The sequence below is a fragment of the Etheostoma spectabile genome, chromosome 5 (assembly GCF_008692095.1).
Source record: "Etheostoma spectabile isolate EspeVRDwgs_2016 chromosome 5, UIUC_Espe_1.0, whole genome shotgun sequence".
NCBI lineage: Eukaryota > Metazoa > Chordata > Actinopteri > Perciformes > Percidae > Etheostoma > Etheostoma spectabile.
In genome coordinates, this window is record NC_045737.1 from 8,746,127 (window position 1) to 8,767,693 (window position 21,567).

The following is a 21,567-nucleotide window of genomic DNA, read 5'->3' on the forward strand; positions in this document are numbered from 1 at the left end:
GACATTAAACAACACAGCACCGCCAGGACACCGCCCCCTAAAAATGTAAGTATACGTCACAGATTTGCATTTCGGTTATTGTTATTCTGCAGTGGACACGGGGTGGGTGTACAAAGTTCAGATTTCACCAATGTAGTGTAAAGTTGACATAACTGTATATCTTTTCTACTTAGCCTACGTTCAGTAATTCTAAATGGGATGGGTGTTTTTATTAATTATACAGTATATTTGTAGGCTAAATAGTAGGCTAATATAGGCTATATATAATTATAGTCATAGTTATATTGTTATAGGCTTAGCCCAAATGTACGTTTTGTTGTTGTATTGTTATCAATTATAGCCTATAACTGATTTTAGGAAGATTTTGCACAATCTTTTTTTTCAACTGCAATAATGTCAAACATTTAGGAATAATTAGGTGAATATTTTCAGCATATGCTTGTTGACTTTCCTGTCTTTCAGCTGGAAGGTGACTTAAACTCAGGGCCTATTGTAGATGTTTGGTGGAATGTCAGTAGGTAAATACAACATGTCATAACTGAACAAGTGACCTGCTCAGCCTAACCCAGAAATGTTGGACTGCGATATGCCCAAGTATGTGTGATATGTGAACGTAGAATGTGTAGGCCCCTCAACAATGACTGAGAAACCACATCTTGAGACACTGACACACCCATCTGTGGCAGTTTACGTGTCTCATAGTAATTTTGGCTGACTTTAGTATTATGAGTGTATCATGGATGATGCACCTTTCATGCGGGATGCACCCATAAGGCGTCCCTTGGCCCTGGATTAGAGGAACATGTGTAGTTTATTTACCTCTGTTTCCATTAAAGCATATATACACAGAGATTCACTAGGCTAAATGAACCTTAACATTTGTAAGTACTTTATGTTAAAAGCAATATTGTTGGTCAGCTGAAGTCAAACTGTGAGTTTGATCCCACCTCGGCTCCCAGGGCTCGCGTAGTTACGGAGTGAGGTGTGAAACATGCGAGGGAAAGGAAGAGTGAGTTGAGCTAGAATATGTGGACACACCCAGTCCAACAAAGTGTGAGAGACACAGAGTCTGTGTGGAGCAATAAGAGGGTGTGGCCTTTATACTCAGGGAGGACAGATAAGCTGCGTTTGCCTTGTAGAGAGGGGCAGGACTCACTTTATTATTTTTTTTACGGACGGCCGTTTATTTTCACTCTGCTGGGCTCTCTTAACAATCCAGCAACACATTTCCACTCCCTCTCTTGTGCATTTCTCTAGCAGTTTGAAGGGGAAGTGGCATCCAGCACAGACAAGTGAAAACCCAAGAGGACAGCTCAAAAAAAAAAAAAAAAAGTACAGCACGCAGCCATGAAGGACAAAGTCAGGAAGAGGAGGAAGAAATCAGGCCAAGGCTGGTGAGAAATCCCTACAATGTGGTTTTCTTTCTTTGCTTCTCTCTCTCTCTCTCTGTCTCTCTTGTTGCACTTTCCTCTTCCTTCTTTTTTTTTTTCGTCTGGTGCCTCCCTCACTAGAGAATGTGGGAGATTTAGCACTGCACTGCTGCTCTGAACATGGCTGGTGCTATTCTCTGCTTTCACCAGCTTTTTAACCACTGGGAGACTCTGCCCCACTCTTTTAACTTTTATGGTGTTACAGACACATACTTAATCAACCTGAAATCCATAGACAAACTCTACATTCTAAATCTATTTTAAGAACTATTTTTTCCCCCCACCGCTTTATGAACCTCATACTTGCTTTTCATTTTGCCACATTTTTAGTCGACCTCGCAACTTCTTTGAAACTCCCCTTTCACAATAAAACAATTAAGGAAGAATTTGTGTTTGCGCGTCCTCGGGTGAGATTAACCTGAGGTGTGAGGAGATATGAAACCGTAACAGCATCATGCTTGACAGGAAAACTCAATTTTATGTTATTTAACTATATGACTCATAGGGGAAACAGTTCTCTCAGCTCGTTTAGTTCATGGTAGGCTACAAGCTAACCTAAGAAATCAGTGCAAAAATAAACTTGTCAGGACGGATGCTGTTTTTTTTCTTCTTCTTTTTGGTAGCAGCTCCAATAGAAAAGAGGCTGATGGCTCCAAGCCCACAGAGAGGAGGGAATTTCTTCCAGCCAATCGTGAACAGAGGTTTTTGGGTGCTTTCCAGTGGTAGTAGGTTCCCAGATTGACAGCAAGAGGGAATTCACTGTATGATGACTTACAATCTTGAGTGTGCAAAGTGGATTTTCTGAGTTACCGTGTACATGCCAAAGGTTTAGTATATACTTATGCATTATCTGCATGCATCCATGAATGCAAGCATGCGCTACTGCCAAGCTATAGGTTTGTTAGTTTATTTGTTAAAGCATTCTGCTGTCTGCACATGCCAGTGCTGGGTGTGGTTGTCCCTTCACCTCGAGATGACATGAAGGCAAATTCAACAGGTTTAGTCACACTGCAGGCTGAGGAACACGCTGGGACCTGTCCTCCCACTGGTTCTGCTGCGTGTGTGAAGAGAAAAAAAACAAAAAAAAAAAAGCAGACACACCCCACTTTCTCTTTCTTTGACAGTTTATTGCATACATTCACTCTCACCCTCAGGCACTCTTACTCACACAGACTCATCGGTCCAGCTCTCGATCATTTTTGTGGAAATCAACCTAACTATTTGCATGCCGAGTGCAGTGCTCTGTGATTATCCTCAGTTAGTTTGGTTTTCTCCTTCAAACAGATGTAATGAGACTGACTGGTGGAATGGACGCTGTTGGTATGAAGTCCCATGAGGACACATCGTTCCCTGTGAAGATCCAGGGAGCAGGAGTAGAGCCATTTGAGCTGCAGGTACAAAACCTCATCTCAGTTCCCTTTTTAGTCAACCTTTTTTACCCAATAAGATGGAAACTAACCCTTTTACATGGATTATTTTAATAGATTACTGATTTTCTAATATATTAGACAAGTTTATAATCTGCAATTGTTGGCATTACTTGCCGTGTTCTACCATGTGTCTTTGTAGGTCCATGGATTCTGGCTTGTACAAGATGCAGTAATGACTCTGCTTTCGAGGAATGAGGTGTGTCCACGGTCAAACTTTTCTCTGGCTCTAGCTGGTACGACTCTGGACCCCCTCGCAGAACTGCAAAGCCTCAAGGGCCTAAAACCTGGAGCTATCCTTCGCCTGGTGGAAGGTATGTCTTTTTGAGTCTTCTCTTTAAGTTTAGCTTTATGTCCAATCAAAAATGTTTGCTTGCTTTTCTTTAATAACGTGGTTGTTATTCCTAAATGTTATTTGTTGGTGCTCCCCAACCAAAAAAAATCTTTTGCATGCATTTTAACAGCATAACTAATGACTACTTTCTACAGAAATATCTCAAGATCTGTTTTCTTGAACAGATAGATGTTATTAGCCCATCTACAACTCCACGCATCTTAAGAATTTTCTCTTGACATCAGCCAAGCCACGACAGTAAAATGTGTGTGAAATACTGTGTGCGTAAAATAATGAGTTTTGACACAGTTGTTAGAATTTTTAGGCAATACTGAGTTCTGTAATGCATTAAGCTGTTGTCTGGCCTTTTAACAATATAGTTTTTACTCTCTTACATGACCACATACCCGCCTACATATCCGGTCATTTAAGGTTTATTGAATAATTATGGAATTAAAATATTAGAATAGAATGATCTTCTCCTTTTCTTTCTCACCTTTTCCCTTGCACGCACAATTAAGTCTCTTTCACTTTAATGCAAACTGATGACTCACCTTTTCTGAGTCATTATATCAAGGTGTACAGTTGCAGAGATTACAAGTGTTTGCCAACTATAAATCTGTCCCTCACCAGCTAGTTGTTTGAATATTGAAGTGCATTGATTACTATGAACAGTATATATCTTGTCAATATTTGTGTCTGAGAATATGCATATCATTAATAATTGGTACTCGATGTGCTTTAAAATTCAAAATAATATAAATTTAATATATATATATATATATATATATATATATATATATATATAAACACTTTGACACTCATGACGTCCTAGAGTAGAGTATTTGTTCTGTGCATTCTGACTGTTTCCGAGTGCCCTGTGGACACTCTTTATAACCCTCCCCCTCTCCCCCCTTTAATGGCTTCAGCTGTCCTGTCAAAAATAAAGGCAGAAAATGCCCCCAAAAAATAGTCTTGGAAAAAAAAAAGAGTGTCCCCGGTTTCATAACTGTTAGTGTAACCTTTACAATATCACTGTGTCTTTCCAGAACCCTACACCGCCCACTCTGCCAGGCTCCATCTGGCTCGTGTGCTTGAGCTGCTGAGAGTGTCTGGACCTCAGGATGCACTGAAAGAAGGATGCTCACCAAGCATACTGGAGACACTCACACATACACACACACCAGGTATATATATATATATATATTATATATATATAATAATATATATATATATATATATATATACACACACAGGGTAATACAAAGATACAAAATTAACAGTCAAGCTCATACTGAAAATCTCCCTTTATTACAGGTGGTGCAGACTCCGGCTTACCGAATGGAAAGAGCCTGAAACGCTCATTAAGCAACACAAAAACAGAAACAACCAATCAGGATGGAGCGCCACCTGAGTACCTCCTCCCTGGTTCCTCAGAGAGACCACTCATGGCCCTGCTACCACACAGCTCCCAACCAGAGGTAGATTTATTAGATCCTGTTTCACACTGGGCCAGCCTTGATGCACACAGACACAATGAGCCTCTGTGACTTTATATCCGTCTCATCAGGCCCTCAGCTACTTGAGGGACTTGTCTCTCAGCTGTTGGAACCCGGCTCCAGGACACAGGAAGCTGCAGGGAGACTTCCTGTATATCACTGTGGTGACAATGGAGGGACGACGTTTTGACCTCACATCCTGTCCTAAAGGTTTCTTCATCAATAGGTAAAGAAATAATACTACATGATGTTAACTGTGTTTTTTTTTGTCTATGGTTGCAATGAATTATGGTCTTAAAAACTACCAAAGGCTAGTAATATACCTATAGTTGTTTTATTTCCATGCTAAATTGAACTTTAACTAGATAAATGTTTCATATAAATTTATGAATTATTTTCTTTTTCCCCTTCTGCATCTCAGGTCTACAGAAGAAATGTTTGATCCTCGTCCTGCACAGTCTTCCACGGTCTGTCATAGTTTGACTGACCTGCTCTGTCACATCAGCCCGGCCTTCAAACAAACTTTGACCACTCACAAAAACAGGTAACATTACTATACGTATGCATAAAGGAAGCATGAGAACAGTGGGGTTTAGAAGAGGTGACTATTCCACATTCAAATCATCAAACAATCATAATAACTGCTATTGTGTAACTGTTGCATTTCTTCCTTTAGGTCTCAGTTACCTCCAGTAGAGGTGATGCCCACTCCTTACCACACCCTGAGCTGGCTCGGGCCTCCCTGTGCCTCTCGCACTCACAGAAACACCTTCAGCAGACTGGGAGTGGATGAACAGTCAGCAACAGAGGTCCTTTACAACACAGCATCATTGGTGCTATTTATTGAGTAGTGTGCTGCTGGCAGGGATATTAAGTGTGACTGTTTGTTTTATATGTTAATGTCTTTTTATAGTCAAAGGTTAGTATTATTGTTATCTTGAAATTGTCTTCTTTCTCTCATACTGTATTTTGCTGAAAACTGCTGCTGGAAATTTCAATTTCCTTGCGGGAGTCATCCCAAAAGGATCAATAAAGAGAAGTCTAAGTCTAAGTATTTCATGTGTAGGCTCCAGACTGGAATGAGGAGTTGCAAGCTGCCAGAGATCTTCCTCAAGGCACTCTGGAGGAGAGGCTGCAGAGAGACAGAGCTCTGCTCCAGGTAACCAATAAAGGCTGTCATTTAGCTCAAAGCAACAGCAGGACAGTTCAGGACTGTTATTACCTGTTATTTGTTCGCTCAACATCTCCTCCTCTCACCTTCATTTGTACCGGGGTTCTTTTTCAGGTGAACTGTGCATTTGTTAGGGCTGTGAAGCAGGGGGCGGAGACTGTTGTAGACAGCTTTATGGAGCCAGTGAATGGAAACCCTGAGGACCCAGCTTTTCTCTGGGGTGGCCTGTTCATGAGCCAGGGCGCAGCAAGCGCAATGTTTGGTGGGGACAGGGGTCGCAGGTGAGCGCAAACCATAAGTACAATGATGAGATCCAATAGATGTATACATTGCTTAATGGCTGTAAAAGATTCAAGGAAGGACACTGTGACCCCATGCTGTCTCTGTTTAGAGCATTATGAAATAGTTTTCACTTTGGGCATTGATTTGACACTTATTATTGGAATGCTCCTTACACTTGCAGGGCTGCTCAGAGGCTGGAGTTGAAAGCAGTACAGGCCTACAGTAATATAGAGGGGCTGCACACTCTACCTACAGCCGTTGTGGACTACAGAGGAGTGCGTCTGTCTGCTCAGGGCCTTGCCCCTGGGTTGGAAGGCTCAGAGCAGGACCAGGCGGCTGCTCCTGCCTCAAGGTAATGGACATGTTTTTTTAACAATCCACTGTAGTAGTGTGTCACGCTGTGAGGCAGGCATTTTCATGTGTTTTTTTCTGCTAATTGTCTTTTTTTTCTTTTTTCTGTAGAGGCCTGCTGTACGGGGTAAATGCAGGACCTCAAGAGTCCCCCCAACGCAGACGGCTGCTAGAGCTCTTGGCTCAGGCTGCCAAATCTCTTTCTCTCCAGAGACATGTTGTTGTGGCGCCCAATGGTCACAAGGTACCCCTTTTCACCTCAGTGGATGCTCAGGGGCTGTTGGGGGCTGATGGGAGGTTCTACATACTGGATGTGTTCAGGACCTGCCCAGCTGATGCCAACTTCTGCCAAGAGGTGGAGACAGAATGTCAGACAGTCACTGGAGAAGAGGAGAGTGATGATAAAAGCTGTGAAGAGGACAAAGAGAAGAAGGGTTGTGTAAAAGATGGTTGGCCAGAGAATTATCACTCAGACTCTGGGTTTCCAAAGAGCTTCCCTCATGGGCTCTGTAGACTGAGACCAGAGCTGGTGCAGGCCTTCATTCAGCATAAGTGAGTTCTGCACAAAATAAAACACTTTAAACTCAGTTTTAAAAGATTTTTTTCTATGAAGTTAAAGTTTTGTTTCTTTTAGACATTGCCAGTTCACACAGCATGTCAGGGAGACGTTGGATGAGAATGGAGGCTTTGAAGAATGTGCAACAGCTTGTAAGAAGTGTTACATGCTATAGTGGTACTATAGTAGATCTAAATAAATGGAATCCAAAATTATAGTTAATGCATACAGCAATTTTTTTTTAAATATATTTGACAAATGTCCGTATACTTGCAGGTGACTCTCGAGCCACTAAGGCAGTACGAGCTGCTTGTAAAGAAGTGGGCTCAGTCAGCGACATCATCTTTGAGATGCGCTTCAACCCAAGCGTCTTTTCTCCAGGTACCTATGAGAAACTACATATATACACACACACACACACACACAATCTTTTTGCTGAAACACAATATGACGGGCTTCTTGTGCTTTGTGTTCAGAAGTCTCCTTCCCTGCTGGTGAAAGTAAGTCAACAAATTTGCAGAAGAGGTTACTGAGGGAAGCAGCAGCTTTCATCATTACACATCAGATACCAGCCTTTGTAAGTGGATCCATTGTTTACATACTATAATAAGCACATCTACTGCAAACATGAAACCAGTTCATTCAATGTATGTATGTTTGTCCAGGTGGAGTATTGCCTACAAAGCAATGAAGCACCAATGGATGGAGTTTCTCTAAAACTGGCCCTACACCAGAGAGGCATCAACCTCCGGTATCTGGGTCATGTCATCACAACCATCAGCCAGTCAGAACACAAGGAGCGCCTGAGGCATATAACGGTGCGTTTGATTTACCAAATAGTCAAACTTAAACTGGTCTTGATGATGTAATCCCTCTGGTAACTGTCCTTTGTAACATCCCACTTTCTTCTTAACCAGAGATCGGTCATAGGGGAAATTTTCACCCGCTCTACAAGAAGAGTGTTCAACAGTTTCCTTCAGGTACTTTTACAGTATTCTAAACAGAGCATTCCTATACATTCTTATCTGTGTACACTTCAAAGGGAAGTTCAGGTGTAGGCCCACACACCTCCGGAAAAATTAGCTGCAGCCTCCGGTTATGTCCTTACAGGGTGTGGACGTGCCTAGTCTCTCTGCAGCTGTCAGTCACTTCCTGTGCTGCTTATTAGTTCCCCACTTCACACCCACTCCTGTGGGAGAGGAGACAAAGAAGAAGTCAAGGCGGCGTGGCCGAGGGGCAGGGGCCCCTGAAAGCAGCATGCCCTGGAGTACGCTGACAGGGTCTAAGCTGTGGAATCTGGTCTGCCAGGATGCTGCTGAAACATACAACGTCTCTGACAGCCTTGGGTGAGGACACAGCCTTTGTTTGTTCTACCCTCATGTTTGTTAGTTATACAATGGCCTGGAGTCAATTTTAGATCAACTGTCATTTTTCTCGGCGACAGCTCTGGTCCGAACCACCTGGTGGAGCACTACAGCCTTCAGAAGCTCTCTTTGCTCAGAGAGTTCTGTTTAAAGACTGGAATACAGGTAACAAACATCTGTCACTGGATCAACTAAAACACCTATTGGTAATGCTGTAATATACACTAAGTTGTAATTGCAAAATGACAGATTCAAAACCTGAAATAAGATACTATATAATAAAAGGGGAAAGTATGTTTGTTTTTTGTGTCTACATTAGTTGAGACTGAGAGACTACGTCTTCGACAACCAAAACAAAGCTCCCATCGGCCCAGACGATGTCCTCAACATCTTTCCTGTCGTCAAGCATATTCACATGCCAACTGTGGATGCTTCAAAAGCATTTAGTGCTGCACAGAACTTCATTCAAAAGGGTGGGTCAATAAAACCTTCTCTTGTGCTGAAAATCCATGGATCTGTATGCACAATATGTGCTTTTGAACAAAATCTAAATAGAAAAAATGTTATGTTATTGTGTTTCCCAACTGCAGGTCTGCTGGATCAGGCCCATGAGCACCTGAAAGAAGCAGCCTACTTGTTTGGTAGGGTGTGTGATGACCTGCACCCTGAGGCCTGTTACTGCCACAGCCTGTTGGCCAAGGTGGCCTTTGTGCAGGGCAAGGCAGCTGAGGTAGGCTCACTGCGGCTAAATAAACACATTTGGCAGTGATAGACGATAACATAATTACTTTAAGTAAGTGCATTTTAAGGTACTTTATAACTAGTCCCCTACAATTGAGAAGGACATATTGTACTTTTTTACTCCGCTACATATACAATGAAAGCTTGGTTATACGTTACTTTACAGAAGATTTTACAGAGATAATGTACTGTTAAACTTTGGGAAAGGCTGAAGTGCCCGTGTCAAATTCATGAGATATTGGAGTGATTGTAATTCATAATATACAAGAAGCTGGCCATTCATTCTTGTCACAACTATGACTTTCTCTGTTCTGAAGGCCCGCAGTGTCCAGCTGAAAGCAGTGGTCATCAGTGAGAGAGTGCTGGGCTTTGACCATCCAAACACTATCCAGCAATATGTGAGTATAGCTACACATTTGTCATCCAGAGGTACCGCTGCTGGAAACTAAAGCTGTGGTCACTGAGATAGATATGAACTGTACCCCTGGGCCAATATTTACACATTGCTATAGGATTGTATGCACTGTGTCTGTGTGTAGCGTGTGATTGTTATCCTTTTCATATTCTATGCAGGCCCTCTTGGGTGTGTATGCGTTTGCTGGAGGGGAGACTGCCCTGGCCCAGAAGTGTCTCCTCAGAGCTCGTCTGCTAATGCTAACAGTCCATGGAGAGGACCATCCTTACACTGCAACACTGGATGTAGGTTACAACACTTTGGTGTTCAACCTACAGAAAAGACTTTTCATACTAGCATCATCAACAATATTTCATTTTCAACAATGGCAACCCTCTCATTGTTTCCTTGCAGAGCTGTCTTGGGTTGGTGTTTACAGGAGATCAGGGAGGGCTGTTCTTACAGAACGCCCTTAGACTCAACACCTCCTTCTTTGGCCCTTCACATCTGCACACTGCTCTCAAGTAAGACACCATTTATTACTTAAACTCATAAGTTTCATAAAATGTAATTAGGTTGTTTGCCCCCTTTTTTCTAACGTTATTACAATTTATCTCACTGATTTCTTGTCTGTGCAGTCAGCACCTGTTGGCCCACTGGATGTGCAGCAAAGGTGACTACCGAAGTGCTATGACCCACGAGAAAGAGGCCCTCACTGCTTTTACCATGGTCAGTATATCTGAATGTGAGAGCGTGCAAGAGAGAGATTGGTTGTATTATGTGCATGTCATCTTATATAATGAGTATTTTCTTTCTCAGCTTGGAGAGGATCACCCTCAGACACGCTGCAGCCGAGAGTTTCTGTGCACCATAACCAAGCAAGCAGTGAAGGTGGAACGTTCTCTCAGACAGGCAGGAGCTGACTGCACGGAGCAGACAGTGGAGGTATGCCCAGGAGCTCATGTGAGCTCTGGTATCATTAACCTGTTTGAATCTTACAAAGTAAAGGGAAAATGTTTATTAATCTCCATGTCCTCTCTGTCCTCAGTGTCTAACTTCCACATCTGACACTGTGCTGGAGCAAATGGTTCTGGTTACAGGGATCAGGAGCATTACACACAGGTAATTTATTCACTGGATGAAATATATGCTTAAAACTTGTGGAAGCAATGTTTTAATGCTGAAATGTGACTTGACTAATATTGGAGTTTTTAAGCGGCTACCGATATCAAAATCTTTAAGAACCCAATCCTCAATATATTGATAAATAGTTATTTAACAATGCATAACATGAATGAATGTGTGCTCATCCAAACATTTTGCTGTTGAAAAATAAAGTTGTTAATACTTTTGGCATTTCTTGGTTAATTATAAGTCAACAAATACATCTGTGATGTGACTATATACTTTCCCATTAATAATATGATCCAATAGATGTTATAACACTTTAAAGGGGCCATTCTGCGCTATGAGTACTTTTACTTTCTGTAATGTTTTTTTTTTTTTTTGGTTCTCCTGGATTATCTTGCTATTCTTCTCCATGGTGAAAACTATCAAAATTAGAAGAAGCATATAGTGAATACAAATCTGATCTTTAATACATTTAGTGATTTGACTTTCTCTACAACTTTAAAATGTTGAAGACGTTCTTATAATTAGACTTTCTGAATATTTACCACCCGTTATTGCTGGTACAAAAATGTAAGAAGTGTGTTTTAAAGCTAATACATAGTACATGTAACTGGAAACTTTAGAGAATTGTTCTTGCACTAAGATAATGCTCAAATCACTTTTTGCCTCCAGCAGCGTGCATGTGATTTCAACAATTTGTTTTTAGGTAGGATGTCACACCATTAATGGCTTCATTGTGTTTTACAGAGATGGGCTTCAGGAGTATAAGAAGAAGCACAAAGAACTAAAGGCAGCAGTGGCAAAAGAACTGGGATTCATAGTAACTAACGAGCTCGTCGCCTCAGAGACTGTGAACGGAGAAGAGAGAGGCTCAGATCAGGAAACGGGAAGGGGAAAGGAAGCTGAGGATGGAGGAAGCTCGGCATTAAAGAATACCAGCAAGAGCCAACAGAAGAAGCCAGTGAACGAGACCTCGGTGAAGAGTGCTGCCACAGTTTCAGCTAATGGTCATGGGGTGGAGTCAGCCAGAGAGAACCAGCATGAGGAGAAAACACATGTAGATGGAGGAAACCGTGACAGAGCAGCTTCAGATGCTGAGGTCAAGATAGTGAATGGGGAGTCAAAGGTCAGGGCTGCAGGACAGGAAACTGAGACCAGTGCACCAAATGAAGTTAACAGCAACACAGCCCATGGGGAGATCAAATATGATGCAACAATTGATGAGATTAAGCCAGAGTCAGATGAGGTTAATGGTCAAATAAATGGAGCCTGTGACATCACCGTAAGCTCATCAGTCCTTAAAAGTAAAGGAACCTGGGCAGATGTTGTTTCAAAGGCCAATGGAGCAGGAGACCGAAACAAAGCAGTCAATGGAGTAGCAGATAAAGTCACTGCTAATCAAAAAGCTGAAGAGTGAAAACACATCAAAACAGGAGAATAGTGTAGTTTTTTCCAAGTCACTGCTGTATTAATAAAAAAAACTCCCAGGATGCTAGATGTAATTTGAGCCAATGAGTATGAATCAGGTAACAGAGAGTAAGAGGATGATGAGTATTACTTTGTGCTGGAGATGTTGATGATGCTGGGAGGGGGCTGTACTGTTGAGTGCTATTTTTTTTTTTTTTTACAATAAACTTTTTACTCTGGTTTACCAGTGATGTTGCTTTTTTGGGACATATATACACTGAATATATGCAATTGTAAACATGATATGTGAAGGTATAATGCAAATAAACCACCTGCAAACAAGAGATGGTGCCACATCTGGAGAATAATCTAAATTTATACCATGGTCTGGTTGAATACTCAATTTTTTATTAATGGACTTCAGCAGAGGCAACCGTACGACGGCATGGCCTCCCCCACTGTCCATTAATTCCTGACAATGGCCTTAACCTCTACATAAAGGACGACACTTGTGTTTTTCTCCATTTACAAAAAATGCTGTACACATTACTAACAATGATTTTACAAGAGTGTTTTTTCAACTTCCAGACAACCACTGATAACATAATAGTGACAGTGAAAAGCGATCGGCACAGCCGCCACCTTGAAAACCATCATATAAAAAATGTTTTTATTTTACATAAAAAGTAAAAATTGTGCTGCAGTGTGATGCTCTACAAAAGTGTTAGATATCTGAAGATGTGCATGTCCTACCGCTTAACAAGTAAGGTCAAGCCCAGCTGTACACAGAATCCCTGATAGGTGTGGTCAGAAATATATGGAACAGAACAGATAACAGGTACAAATACAGGATATGCATAAGTGCCTTGATTCAAAGCCTCTCGTTGGCCACAACCAGAAATGGCACGTTAACGCGTCATTTTTTGTTGTATCAAAAATATGGTGTGTTAACACGATAAAACTCTTTGTCAACGCATTTTAATGCAACACAAAAAGATGTTATTTGCACAAATGTGCTTCAATTTACTTAACTCTACCCAACAGATATCACATTGTCCTGGTGTACACCTGCACATAACTGCAGTAAGGTGAGTAATTGTTCAGCAATAACAAGATTTTCAGAGGGTATTGGGAACAGATCCAAGATACTCAACCGTACTGTTTTCTCCCAAATTAGGCCTTGATAGAAACTACCATGATAGTATTGTGAGATTCAGTGCTTTGAAGCAGGGTTAAAAAAAAAGTAAACTGCTTATATCAATAAAAAAACAAAGTGTCCATTTCTTGTTTATCTCCTGTCTCAGCTCTTTGTTTCCCTCTGAATTATCTCCAAATCAGGGCAGTGTTGGTACTTTGGTTCAGGCGGCTCTGCCCAGGTGGATTGTGGGAGTTTGTTTAGGTTGCTGGTAGGAAAGGTGATGACTGCAGTGTCACTGAAGATGTCAATCAGACGGGATGGACAAGGCAGCTGTCCCTCCTCACACACGGACACAGCCTGAGTAATGTAGCTGTAGTCCCGCTTGAACTCTCTCTCGATGGTTCTGTTGGGACGACAGACAGGAGACGTCACCTCTCCTCTAATTTCTTTAACATCATCTCTCTGATTGATGTCTTGTACTAACCTGTCCATCATGCCAGTGAAGCTATTTCCAATGATTATCGTCAGAGGAAGACATTTTGTACTCCAATTCTTCCACAGAAGGTTGTTGTACAGGGCTTTCCCACAATGCATCAGGTAAAAGAGTGTGGGTTTAGTCACCAGATGCTTCCCCTCCTGCACAATACAGTGAGAAACAATGCTGTTGTTTTTTTGTATTTGTTTTCCACATTGTATATCTGCTAGTATACCTGCTAAGTTCACCTTCACTGACCTCATTTTCTGTGAGTACAGTCAGACCCAGCTCTCTTAAGACATCCCTCTCTCCAGATGAGAACATGGGGTCATAAACAGAGCAGTCCCTTAGTGGAATCTGAAGAGAGAGGAGCAGTGAGACACATACCTTATAATGAACTGGGTCTCATGCAGACTGTTATATCATTGGATAACCAGTAAGCACATCATCCAACCTGTCCTGCATCCAGCAGCAGCAGCAACATGGCAAGCTGGAAGCGAGCTGAGACACAGGAGGAAAAGGAGCCAAGGCCATAACAAACACACTCCAGCTGTGGACATTGTCTGCCATCTCTGCGGTTCCCCAGCTGGTCGGTGGTGGCCTCGGTGTCCCTGTTCTCTGGAGGTTTTGAGAGGGCTGCTGATCCTGCCACAAGCAACTGCTCTGAAGACAAGTGTCCTGAAAGGGTCACTGAGCTGCAAGCTAAATAATTTCACAGCCAAACTAAATATTTAACTCAACTTGTCCAGCTTACTCACCTTTCCACAGTTGACAAAACTCCTCGGATCTTAGCTCAGACCTACAGAGGAAGGATGATAAGTTAATGGAATCCATCTGAAAAATGAACGATATTCCAGGAATCTGCTGCTTTACTGGACTTACACTGTGTCTCGGATTCGTTTAACAGTTTTCCCGATGTCCAGCTGCTCCTGGCAGCATGATGAATGTGAGGACACCTGAATTGGTTTGGATTTTCGCGCTGCACCTTTTCGTCGCCGGGCCACCTGCCACTCCTCCCCGGTGTCCGACATCTATAATAATTTACCGGTGCCCTACACACACATACAAAGAAATGTGATACAAATAGATGTATTAACAAAGTTCCAATGTGGAGAAGTGCTGCCACGGGTTGGCGATTCTGAAGCAAATGGGACTATTTTGAGTGTAACACACGCATTTTCTTCCGGTTCTATGCCACAGTTTGCATTCCGTTACCCCTGTCCGCGTGTTTTTCGACACATGAACTGCCACGAATCGAAAAAAAAACAACACAATTTAACAACCTTCCAAATTATCTTTGTTTTATTCTGCACACATTTAACGTTATGTACATGTAAATGGAGAAAGGGGATATTTTCCGGTGGTTCAATGTTTGGTGCAACACCAGCAACCGGAAGTACTTGTGTTTTCGTGTGTAAACCCATGGTAAAACCGAATGGTGAGATAGCTGATTTCAGCTGGGTTACCCTCCATTACTGCCACAGAGAAACATACTGTATAGATAATTTCAAAGTAGTGGGATCACTAACGTTTCAGGTGAGTTATAGAAAGCAGTTTTTTTTCATAGGTTTTCGGGTAACGTTAACGTAAAGCTAGACGTTTACATTAGCTAGCTAGCTAACGTTATCGTTTGCTAGTAGCTATATATTAGCTTCTCTTTTACCTTGTTTTCTCCACAGCGGCAGTACGTAAAATATTAGATCCATAGTCTAGAATACATCTTTTTTTAGCTGTATGAGATGATGCTTTACTATTAAATTGTTGTTGACCCCTTATATGGGCAAGGAACAAGGACCACATGATCACAGCTACAAAGCATTACAAATAAATAAAACGGAACGTTACTAGATGAAATCTCAACTTAATTAACTAGATTTATTCGCGAGCTTTCAGTCACCTCTTGTGGCTTTCATCAGAAGTGATTGCTCGTTTGTCATTAAGATCGCTTCTTGATGTTGCTTATCATTTGTGGTTTTGACACTAACCTTTGTTATGTGATATCCAGAGATGTCCATGTCCCATCTGTATGGGAGGAGAGAGGAGGAGGAGGAAGGAGTGGAGATAGAGAGCTTTGAGGTGACAGACTGGGACCTGGCCAATGAGTTCAACCCAGACCGTCGTAGACACAGGCAGACCAAAGACCAGGCCACCTATGGGATCTGGGCTGACAGGGACTCAGACGAGGATGAAAGGCCTAGCTTTGGAGGCAAGAAGTAAGGCATGGGTTTATTTTTGTTGCTGCCCTCAACCATATCGCTAACCCCAACCAGTTATCTCTGCTACGCCTAAACATTGTCTAACCTAAGCCCTAACCGCAATGGGGGAACACAAATCTAAGGGAAACTCTATTCAAAGGGGAACAGACTTCAATGCAAGAACCCATCATAGTCATCCCAACAGAAAGGCTCCATATAAAAACCAACTGCTGCTTTTTTCCCTCCTTTTTTTCTTTTTACAATTGTCAACACAATTAGTCAAGTGTTTGTGTTTTTTTCCAGATCCAAAGACTACAGTGCCCCAGTGAACTTTGTGAGTGCTGGTCTGCGTAAGTCTGCAGCTGAGGAGAAACAACAACAAGTAGAAGGAGGCTCTGATGACTCAGAGGAAGATGGTCCTTCAGCGCCTCCCCCTCCTCGCGGCGCTGCACCCAAAAAACTCCAGATGGTACATTTTGTTGTGTGTATGTTCTTTGCCCCATTGCAATGTATTCTTTAACATTATTTTGTTAAAACTGTTTTTTTTTGTTGACTAGGGTAATTTCCGGGGGAACCAGTCCCAGAGGTTTGCAGGTGGTATACAGTCTGGTAAAGGCATTGGTACCTGGGAGAAGCACACAAAGGGAATTGGACAGAAACTTCTGCAGAAAATGGGCTACCAACCAGGCAAAGGCCTTGGCAAGAATGCTCAAGGTGGGTAGGCCTGAGGAGGCTATGCTATTTACACATTTTGTCGTGTGTGTTTTACAGGAGCAACAGAGTAGTTGGTATACTCTGACTCTACTCTCCTCCTATTGCTGCAGGTATTATAAACCCCATCGAGGCAAAAGTTCGTAAAGGCAAGGGAGCCGTGGGTGCTTATGGCAATGAGCGAACCCAGCAGAGTCTTCAGGATTTTCCTGTGGTTGACTCAGAGGAAGAGGAGGAAAAGGTAGAGTCTTTGCCCCTTTTTCCAACTCAATTATCAAGCAGAAGTTATATGAGCGATATAAGAGTCATTCAACATTATTTTGACATTATTCTCAATTTGTGTCTGTGTAGGAGTTTCAGAAGGAGCTAGGCCAGTGGCGTAAGGATCCTGCAGGCTCTATAGGGAAGAAGAAACCCAAGTACTCTTATAGAACTGTGGACGAGCTGAAGGCTAAAGGCAAGCTGGCAGGGCGCAGTACAGCGGCATCCGCTGGAGAGTTGGCACAGGTCAAGGTATGTTTGAAAAGACTTACATCAACACTCTTTTGCGTCTGTCTCACAGGAATGTTATCGGGGACCTCTTGAATTAAGTTGTAATGTTATAACAAGCACTAGGAAAATAAGTTAATATAACTTGGGCACTCTCTACAAGCCTCTGTGGATGACATTATCTTATGAATGTAAGCAAATGGTCGGCTGCCATTTTTGTCTCTAATTCTCATTTACTCCATATCTGTTCCCATCTCTAGGTTATAGATATGACTGGAAGAGAACAAAAGGTATATTACAGTTACAGTCAGATGTCCAACAAGCACAGTGTTCCAGATGAAGGTCCTCCAAGCTTGTTGGCTCAGGATCAGAAGGGATCTGGCTTTGCTCTCCCTGAACTCGAACATAACCTGCAGCTTCTGATAGACCTCACAGAACAGGACATATTACAGGTACAAGGGAACCTAAAATATCTGCCAAATATCTATGACTATGAGTTTCTACAATATGCCAATATGTCCAGTTAAAAGGTTGTTGGAAATGTTTAGGTGACTCTTTGTTGCTTGTTAAAAGTAATACTGTGCAGTGCTAATTATGTTTTTGATGTTTAGGTGCAAATAGCTGTCTGAACAGCTGGATTGCTAGGCAGTTTTTAACTGTTAAAAAGTGTACTTTGGTGTGGGGATTTGGCAGACTGGACATAAACTAGCTGGTCAGGGACAGTCAAGACACCTTAGTTCTCCAATCCACGGTTTAAAGCATAACTCGGTGGGTCCCTGTCTCCTGAGGTAGAATTTAAAGATTTAGAATGATCCTGAACTCTTTGGTTGGCATGTGATGTGGTAGGCGTTGGGTTATGACAGTGCAGCACGCCACTACACTAATATCAGGGATGTGGTATTTCTTTTTTGCAGCGCTGATTATTGTTTTTAGGCTGTTAAAATTCCACATACCACCTCTTCTTCTACCACATATGTGCACGCTTTCTCTTATGTTATGTACTATCTGTTGTTTTTCGCCTCCTGTAGTCTGCCAGACGTCTGCAGCATGAAAAAGATGTGGTTGTGTCTCTGAGCCATGAGTCACTAGCACTGCAGAGCAGACTGGATGCAGAGCAAGAGTCCATCCGGAGAATGGAGGCCGTTTTGGCCTTGGTGGGGCGTTTTCCTTCTGGGGAGACGGCACCTGGGGAGGGACCCACCCTGCAGGTACACACAGACTAACTAACAACAGTTTTTTTCCCTCAAAAGCCATAACCACTTTGAACTCACATATGCACCCACTTCACAGTCTAATCCCCCAACCCCCAGACTTCCTTCTACCCTCCTACTGTGCAATATTAAATATTCAATACCACTGATAATATTGAAATATTGTGCAATTCTATTACTGTGAAATCTCTGTATACCTACTCTCATTGTCTAATATCTATTACTCATTGAATACTGTATGATCACCACTATTGGGCAATATTCAAATAATGTTCAATAACCCACACTGCATATCACACTGATCATCACAGAAAATCATAATTATTTATTTTATATATATACATTGCGCCCCCAATAATTTTTTTGCACTACTTATTTTATTCCATGTTACTATATTTTACGTACGTGTTTGCAGTGGAAAGACTTCTATTCTTGTTGTACATGTGTCTAGTGACAATAAAAGGCATTCTGTTCTATTCTATAGTTGTCAGGAAGTTTCAGTTTGTTAGTTCTTGCTCTGTTATCATATCAAAATATGTAATGGCTTTGGTGTCTTCCTTCATTCTTCAGGAGTGTGCACGGATCTTTGAGACTTTACAAACAGACTATTATGAAGAATACAAGACAATGGGATTGGCAGACCTGGCTGTAGCCGTTGTTCAGCCGTTACTTAAAGAGAAAGTTCGTTCCTGGGACCCTCTGAAGGTAGAGTATGCGTTTGCATTTATCTTATTTTGTGGTAACTACTAACTTTAATCATCAATAATTAGTAATGAAGCTACCATTTCTCATACTGTTCTCTAAATATTTCAGGACAGCTCCTATTGTCTGGAAGACATCGGTCAGTGGAGAGCAATCCTTGAATCTAGAGACCTCCATAACAGTACCCCAGATTCAAACATGGACCCTTACCACAGGTCATTTTAAACACCCAAAATGTATAATAAGCTGTGCTCGTCTTTACATAAATTAATGGGTTTTGGGTTTGTGACATGTGTGTCCTGGCAACCGCACTTTACTTTACAAAACCTTTATTTGACGCCACTTTACTTCAGTCTACCTTCGGCTCATTGTCTACTGTTCGCTTTTTTTTTTTTGTGTGCTTACTTGTTTGTTTGTTTTTTGCTGTTATTGTTGAGAATGCTACTGTAACTAAAGAATTTCCCCGCTGTGGGATGAATAAAGTATTATCTTATCTTATCTCTCTATCTTTGTTGGTCCAGACTGTTGTGGGAAGTTTGGATCCCAGTGATGCGGCCCTGTGTGTCAAGCTGGCAGCCTCGTTTAGTAGGGCCAATGGTGGACTGCGTGGAAGTGTGGGCTCCTCTTCTTCCCGTGTGGATCCTGGACCACCTGATGGAGCAGCTGATCTTACCACGTCTACAGCGAGAGGCATGACATATCTCCACTTAAAGAATTACTTACCTCGATGGAGAGAAACTCCCATGGTTTTGATCATTTCACACAATTTACCTGTGGATACTGTGAGCTGCTTTCATTCATTTCTATTTTGGTAGGTGGATAACTGGAACCCTTTAACTGACACAGTGCCCATCCACTCCTGGATCCATCCTTGGCTTCCTCTGCTCCAATCACGTCTAGAGCCTCTTTACCCACCAATCAGGAGCAAACTATCCAATGCCTTGCAGCGATGGCATCCCAGCGACGCTTCAGCCCGCCTCATCCTGCAGCCTTGGAAAGATGTTTTCACACCAGGTGCATGGGAGGCCTTCATGGTGAAAAATATCATCCCTAAACTAGGTACGTCTTTATCAGTTACAGTGATGGCTGTACAAAAGGCCATCTGTGGGTAGTGATTGTTGGAGTGCATGTCAGGGGGTGGCGTGAACGCGTGCTTCGCACGTGTGCGCGTCCTCGTGATCTAACACACACCTAAAACACAGTAATAGCAGACGCTCATGTTTGTACTGTTGCTTTATTGAATAAAATATCAAAAGAGTGAAGTGGTCTCCGTTTGTGTTTTGGCAGAAGCACCTGGGCGAAGTTTGAAACTGGAATCAGTTTAAAATACAGTCCTCCACAACAATGGCAGTGGAAGAAAATGTTCATTCTTATCCTTACTGTTTCTTCCCTATGGTTTCTCCTCTTCATGTGATGGTTTCTGTGTCCCTCCTCAGCTCTGTGTCTGGAAGAGCTGGTTATCAACCCGCATCAGCAGCAGATGGAGCCATTTCACTGGGTGATGGACTGGGAGGGCATGTTGTCCCCTTCCAGCCTTGTGTCTCTGCTGGACAAAAACTTCTTTACAAAGTGGTTGCAGGTCAGTGAATATACTTACACAGAACAGAAAGTACTTAACCACAATTAATTATTGGATATACTTCATTTTATTTAATGTTTAGTTTTTTTGCGACTTTATGGCCGTTTGTGTTTTGGTGATTATAGGTCCTATGTTCGTGGTTGAGCAACAGTCCTAACTATGAGGAAATCACCAAATGGTACCTGGGTTGGAAAAGCATGTTTAGTGACGCCTTGTTGTCACAGACGCTCATCAAAGAGAAATTCAACGAAGCTTTGGACATCATGAACCGCGCAGTGTCTTCAGGCATGGGTTGGTGTTACACACGGTCTTAGAAAATAAACATGAAAATTATAGAACTGCATTCCTTTATAAAACATGATAATTCATCCCTTTTTTTTTTCTCTGTCGCATCAAAACATACTACAACCCTCATTCTTTTTCATATCCACAGGTGGATATATGCAACCTGGTGCAAGGGAGAATATTGCATATCTAACACAGACAGAGAGACGAAAGGACTTCCAGTATGAAGCGATGCAGGAGCGCAGGGATGCTGAGAGCGTGGCTCACAGAGGCATCAGTACTGGTGTGCCGACTAACTTCAAAGATCTTATCCAGACTAAGGCAGAGGAGAACAACATTGTTTTTATGCCCTTAGTGGCCAAACGGCATGAGGGCAAACAGCTGTACACCTTTGGGCGTATTGTCATTTACATTGACAGAGGGGTTGTGTTTGTGCAAGGAGAAAAGACTTGGGTGCCCACGTCTTTGCAGAGTCTGATAGATATGGCCAAGTGAGGGCGGGCTGACTGACTTATGTCTTGGTCTGCTAAGTGTAAAAGAGAATAAATAGCGCAAATTTTAACTTCAGTATGCTGATCCTTGTTGTATGTGTCTTTGTACATTTTTAAACTGTCACAAGAACTGAATAAATAATTTTCAAATGTATGTGGCCTATTGTTTTGCTGTTACTTACATGTGAAATGTAAATAAGTACA

The 21,567-nt window shown here is 42.1% G+C and overlaps 3 protein-coding genes across 5 annotated transcripts; 2 read left to right on the forward strand and 1 right to left on the reverse strand.

The window, feature by feature from the left end:
- Positions 1–1,347: 1,347 nt before the first annotated feature.
- On the forward strand, positions 1,348–12,331 carry LOC116689234 (clustered mitochondria protein homolog). Its single transcript, XM_032515667.1, is given in 29 exon segments — positions 1,348–1,367; positions 1,369–1,394; positions 2,715–2,824; positions 3,000–3,171; positions 4,241–4,378; positions 4,518–4,672; positions 4,762–4,916; positions 5,112–5,234; positions 5,367–5,499; positions 5,757–5,849; positions 5,976–6,142; positions 6,325–6,495; positions 6,606–7,046; positions 7,129–7,202; positions 7,327–7,431; positions 7,527–7,627; positions 7,716–7,868; positions 7,968–8,030; positions 8,161–8,396; positions 8,495–8,579; positions 8,734–8,887; positions 9,005–9,144; positions 9,473–9,553; positions 9,729–9,854; positions 9,964–10,073; positions 10,188–10,278; positions 10,369–10,494; positions 10,598–10,671; positions 11,428–12,331. Coding segments are annotated over 29 exon segments (4,293 nt in total). The 3' UTR covers positions 12,098–12,331.
- On the reverse strand, positions 12,141–14,878 carry srrd (SRR1 domain containing). 2 transcript variants are annotated; one of them, XM_032515735.1, is made up of 6 exons: positions 14,583–14,878; positions 14,459–14,499; positions 14,155–14,378; positions 13,959–14,057; positions 13,710–13,861; positions 12,141–13,628 (listed from the first exon to the last, which is right to left on the reverse strand). In XM_032515735.1, exons 1-6 carry the CDS (start codon positions 14,729–14,731, stop codon positions 13,388–13,390), a joined length of 906 nt encoding a protein of 301 aa, XP_032371626.1. In that variant the 5' UTR covers positions 14,732–14,878; the 3' UTR covers positions 12,141–13,387. The 2 variants fall into 2 exon arrangements, with proteins under 2 accessions (XP_032371626.1, XP_032371627.1); XM_032515736.1 differs by having other exon boundaries at positions 13,378–13,628; positions 14,155–14,363; positions 14,583–14,877.
- An 11-nt stretch (positions 14,879–14,889) lies between these two features.
- Positions 14,890–21,517, forward strand: tfip11 (tuftelin interacting protein 11). Of its 2 annotated transcripts, XM_032515674.1 has the most exons (15): positions 14,890–15,236; positions 15,706–15,913; positions 16,199–16,364; positions 16,453–16,609; positions 16,720–16,847; positions 16,958–17,119; positions 17,356–17,547; positions 18,124–18,303; positions 18,877–19,011; positions 19,120–19,223; positions 19,530–19,698; positions 19,824–20,067; positions 20,445–20,587; positions 20,713–20,878; positions 21,021–21,367. In XM_032515674.1, the coding sequence occupies exons 2-15, from the start codon at positions 15,708–15,710 to the stop codon at positions 21,365–21,367; spliced, it is 2,499 nt and encodes an 832-aa protein (XP_032371565.1). In that variant the 5' UTR covers positions 14,890–15,236; positions 15,706–15,707. The 2 variants fall into 2 exon arrangements, with proteins under 2 accessions (XP_032371565.1, XP_032371566.1); XM_032515675.1 differs by lacking the exon at positions 14,890–15,236 and having other exon boundaries at positions 15,708–15,913; positions 21,021–21,517.
- The last annotated feature ends 50 nt before the right edge of the window (positions 21,518–21,567 follow it).

Bases quoted from the DNA above. Each gene is read 5' to 3' on its own strand.
- srrd (XM_032515735.1), bottom strand. From the start codon at position 14,731: ATGTCGGACACCGGGGAGGAGTGGCAGGTGGCCCGGCGACGAAAAGGT. The intron at 14,379-14,458 runs GTGAGTAAGCTG...TGACCCTTTCAG, and splicing joins GTTTTGTCAACTGTGGAAAG to GACACTTGTCTTCAGAGCAG. The intron at 13,862-13,958 runs GTCAGTGAAGGT...TGTATTGTGCAG, and splicing joins CTGTACTCACAGAAAATGAG to GAGGGGAAGCATCTGGTGAC.
- tfip11 (XM_032515674.1), top strand. From the start codon at position 15,708: ATGTCCATGTCCCATCTGTATGGGAGGAGAGAGGAGGAGGAGGAAGGA. The intron at 17,120-17,355 runs GTATGTTTGAAA...TCCCATCTCTAG, and splicing joins GAGAGTTGGCACAGGTCAAG to GTTATAGATATGACTGGAAG. The intron at 18,304-18,876 runs GTACACACAGAC...TTCATTCTTCAG, and splicing joins GGGAGGGACCCACCCTGCAG to GAGTGTGCACGGATCTTTGA.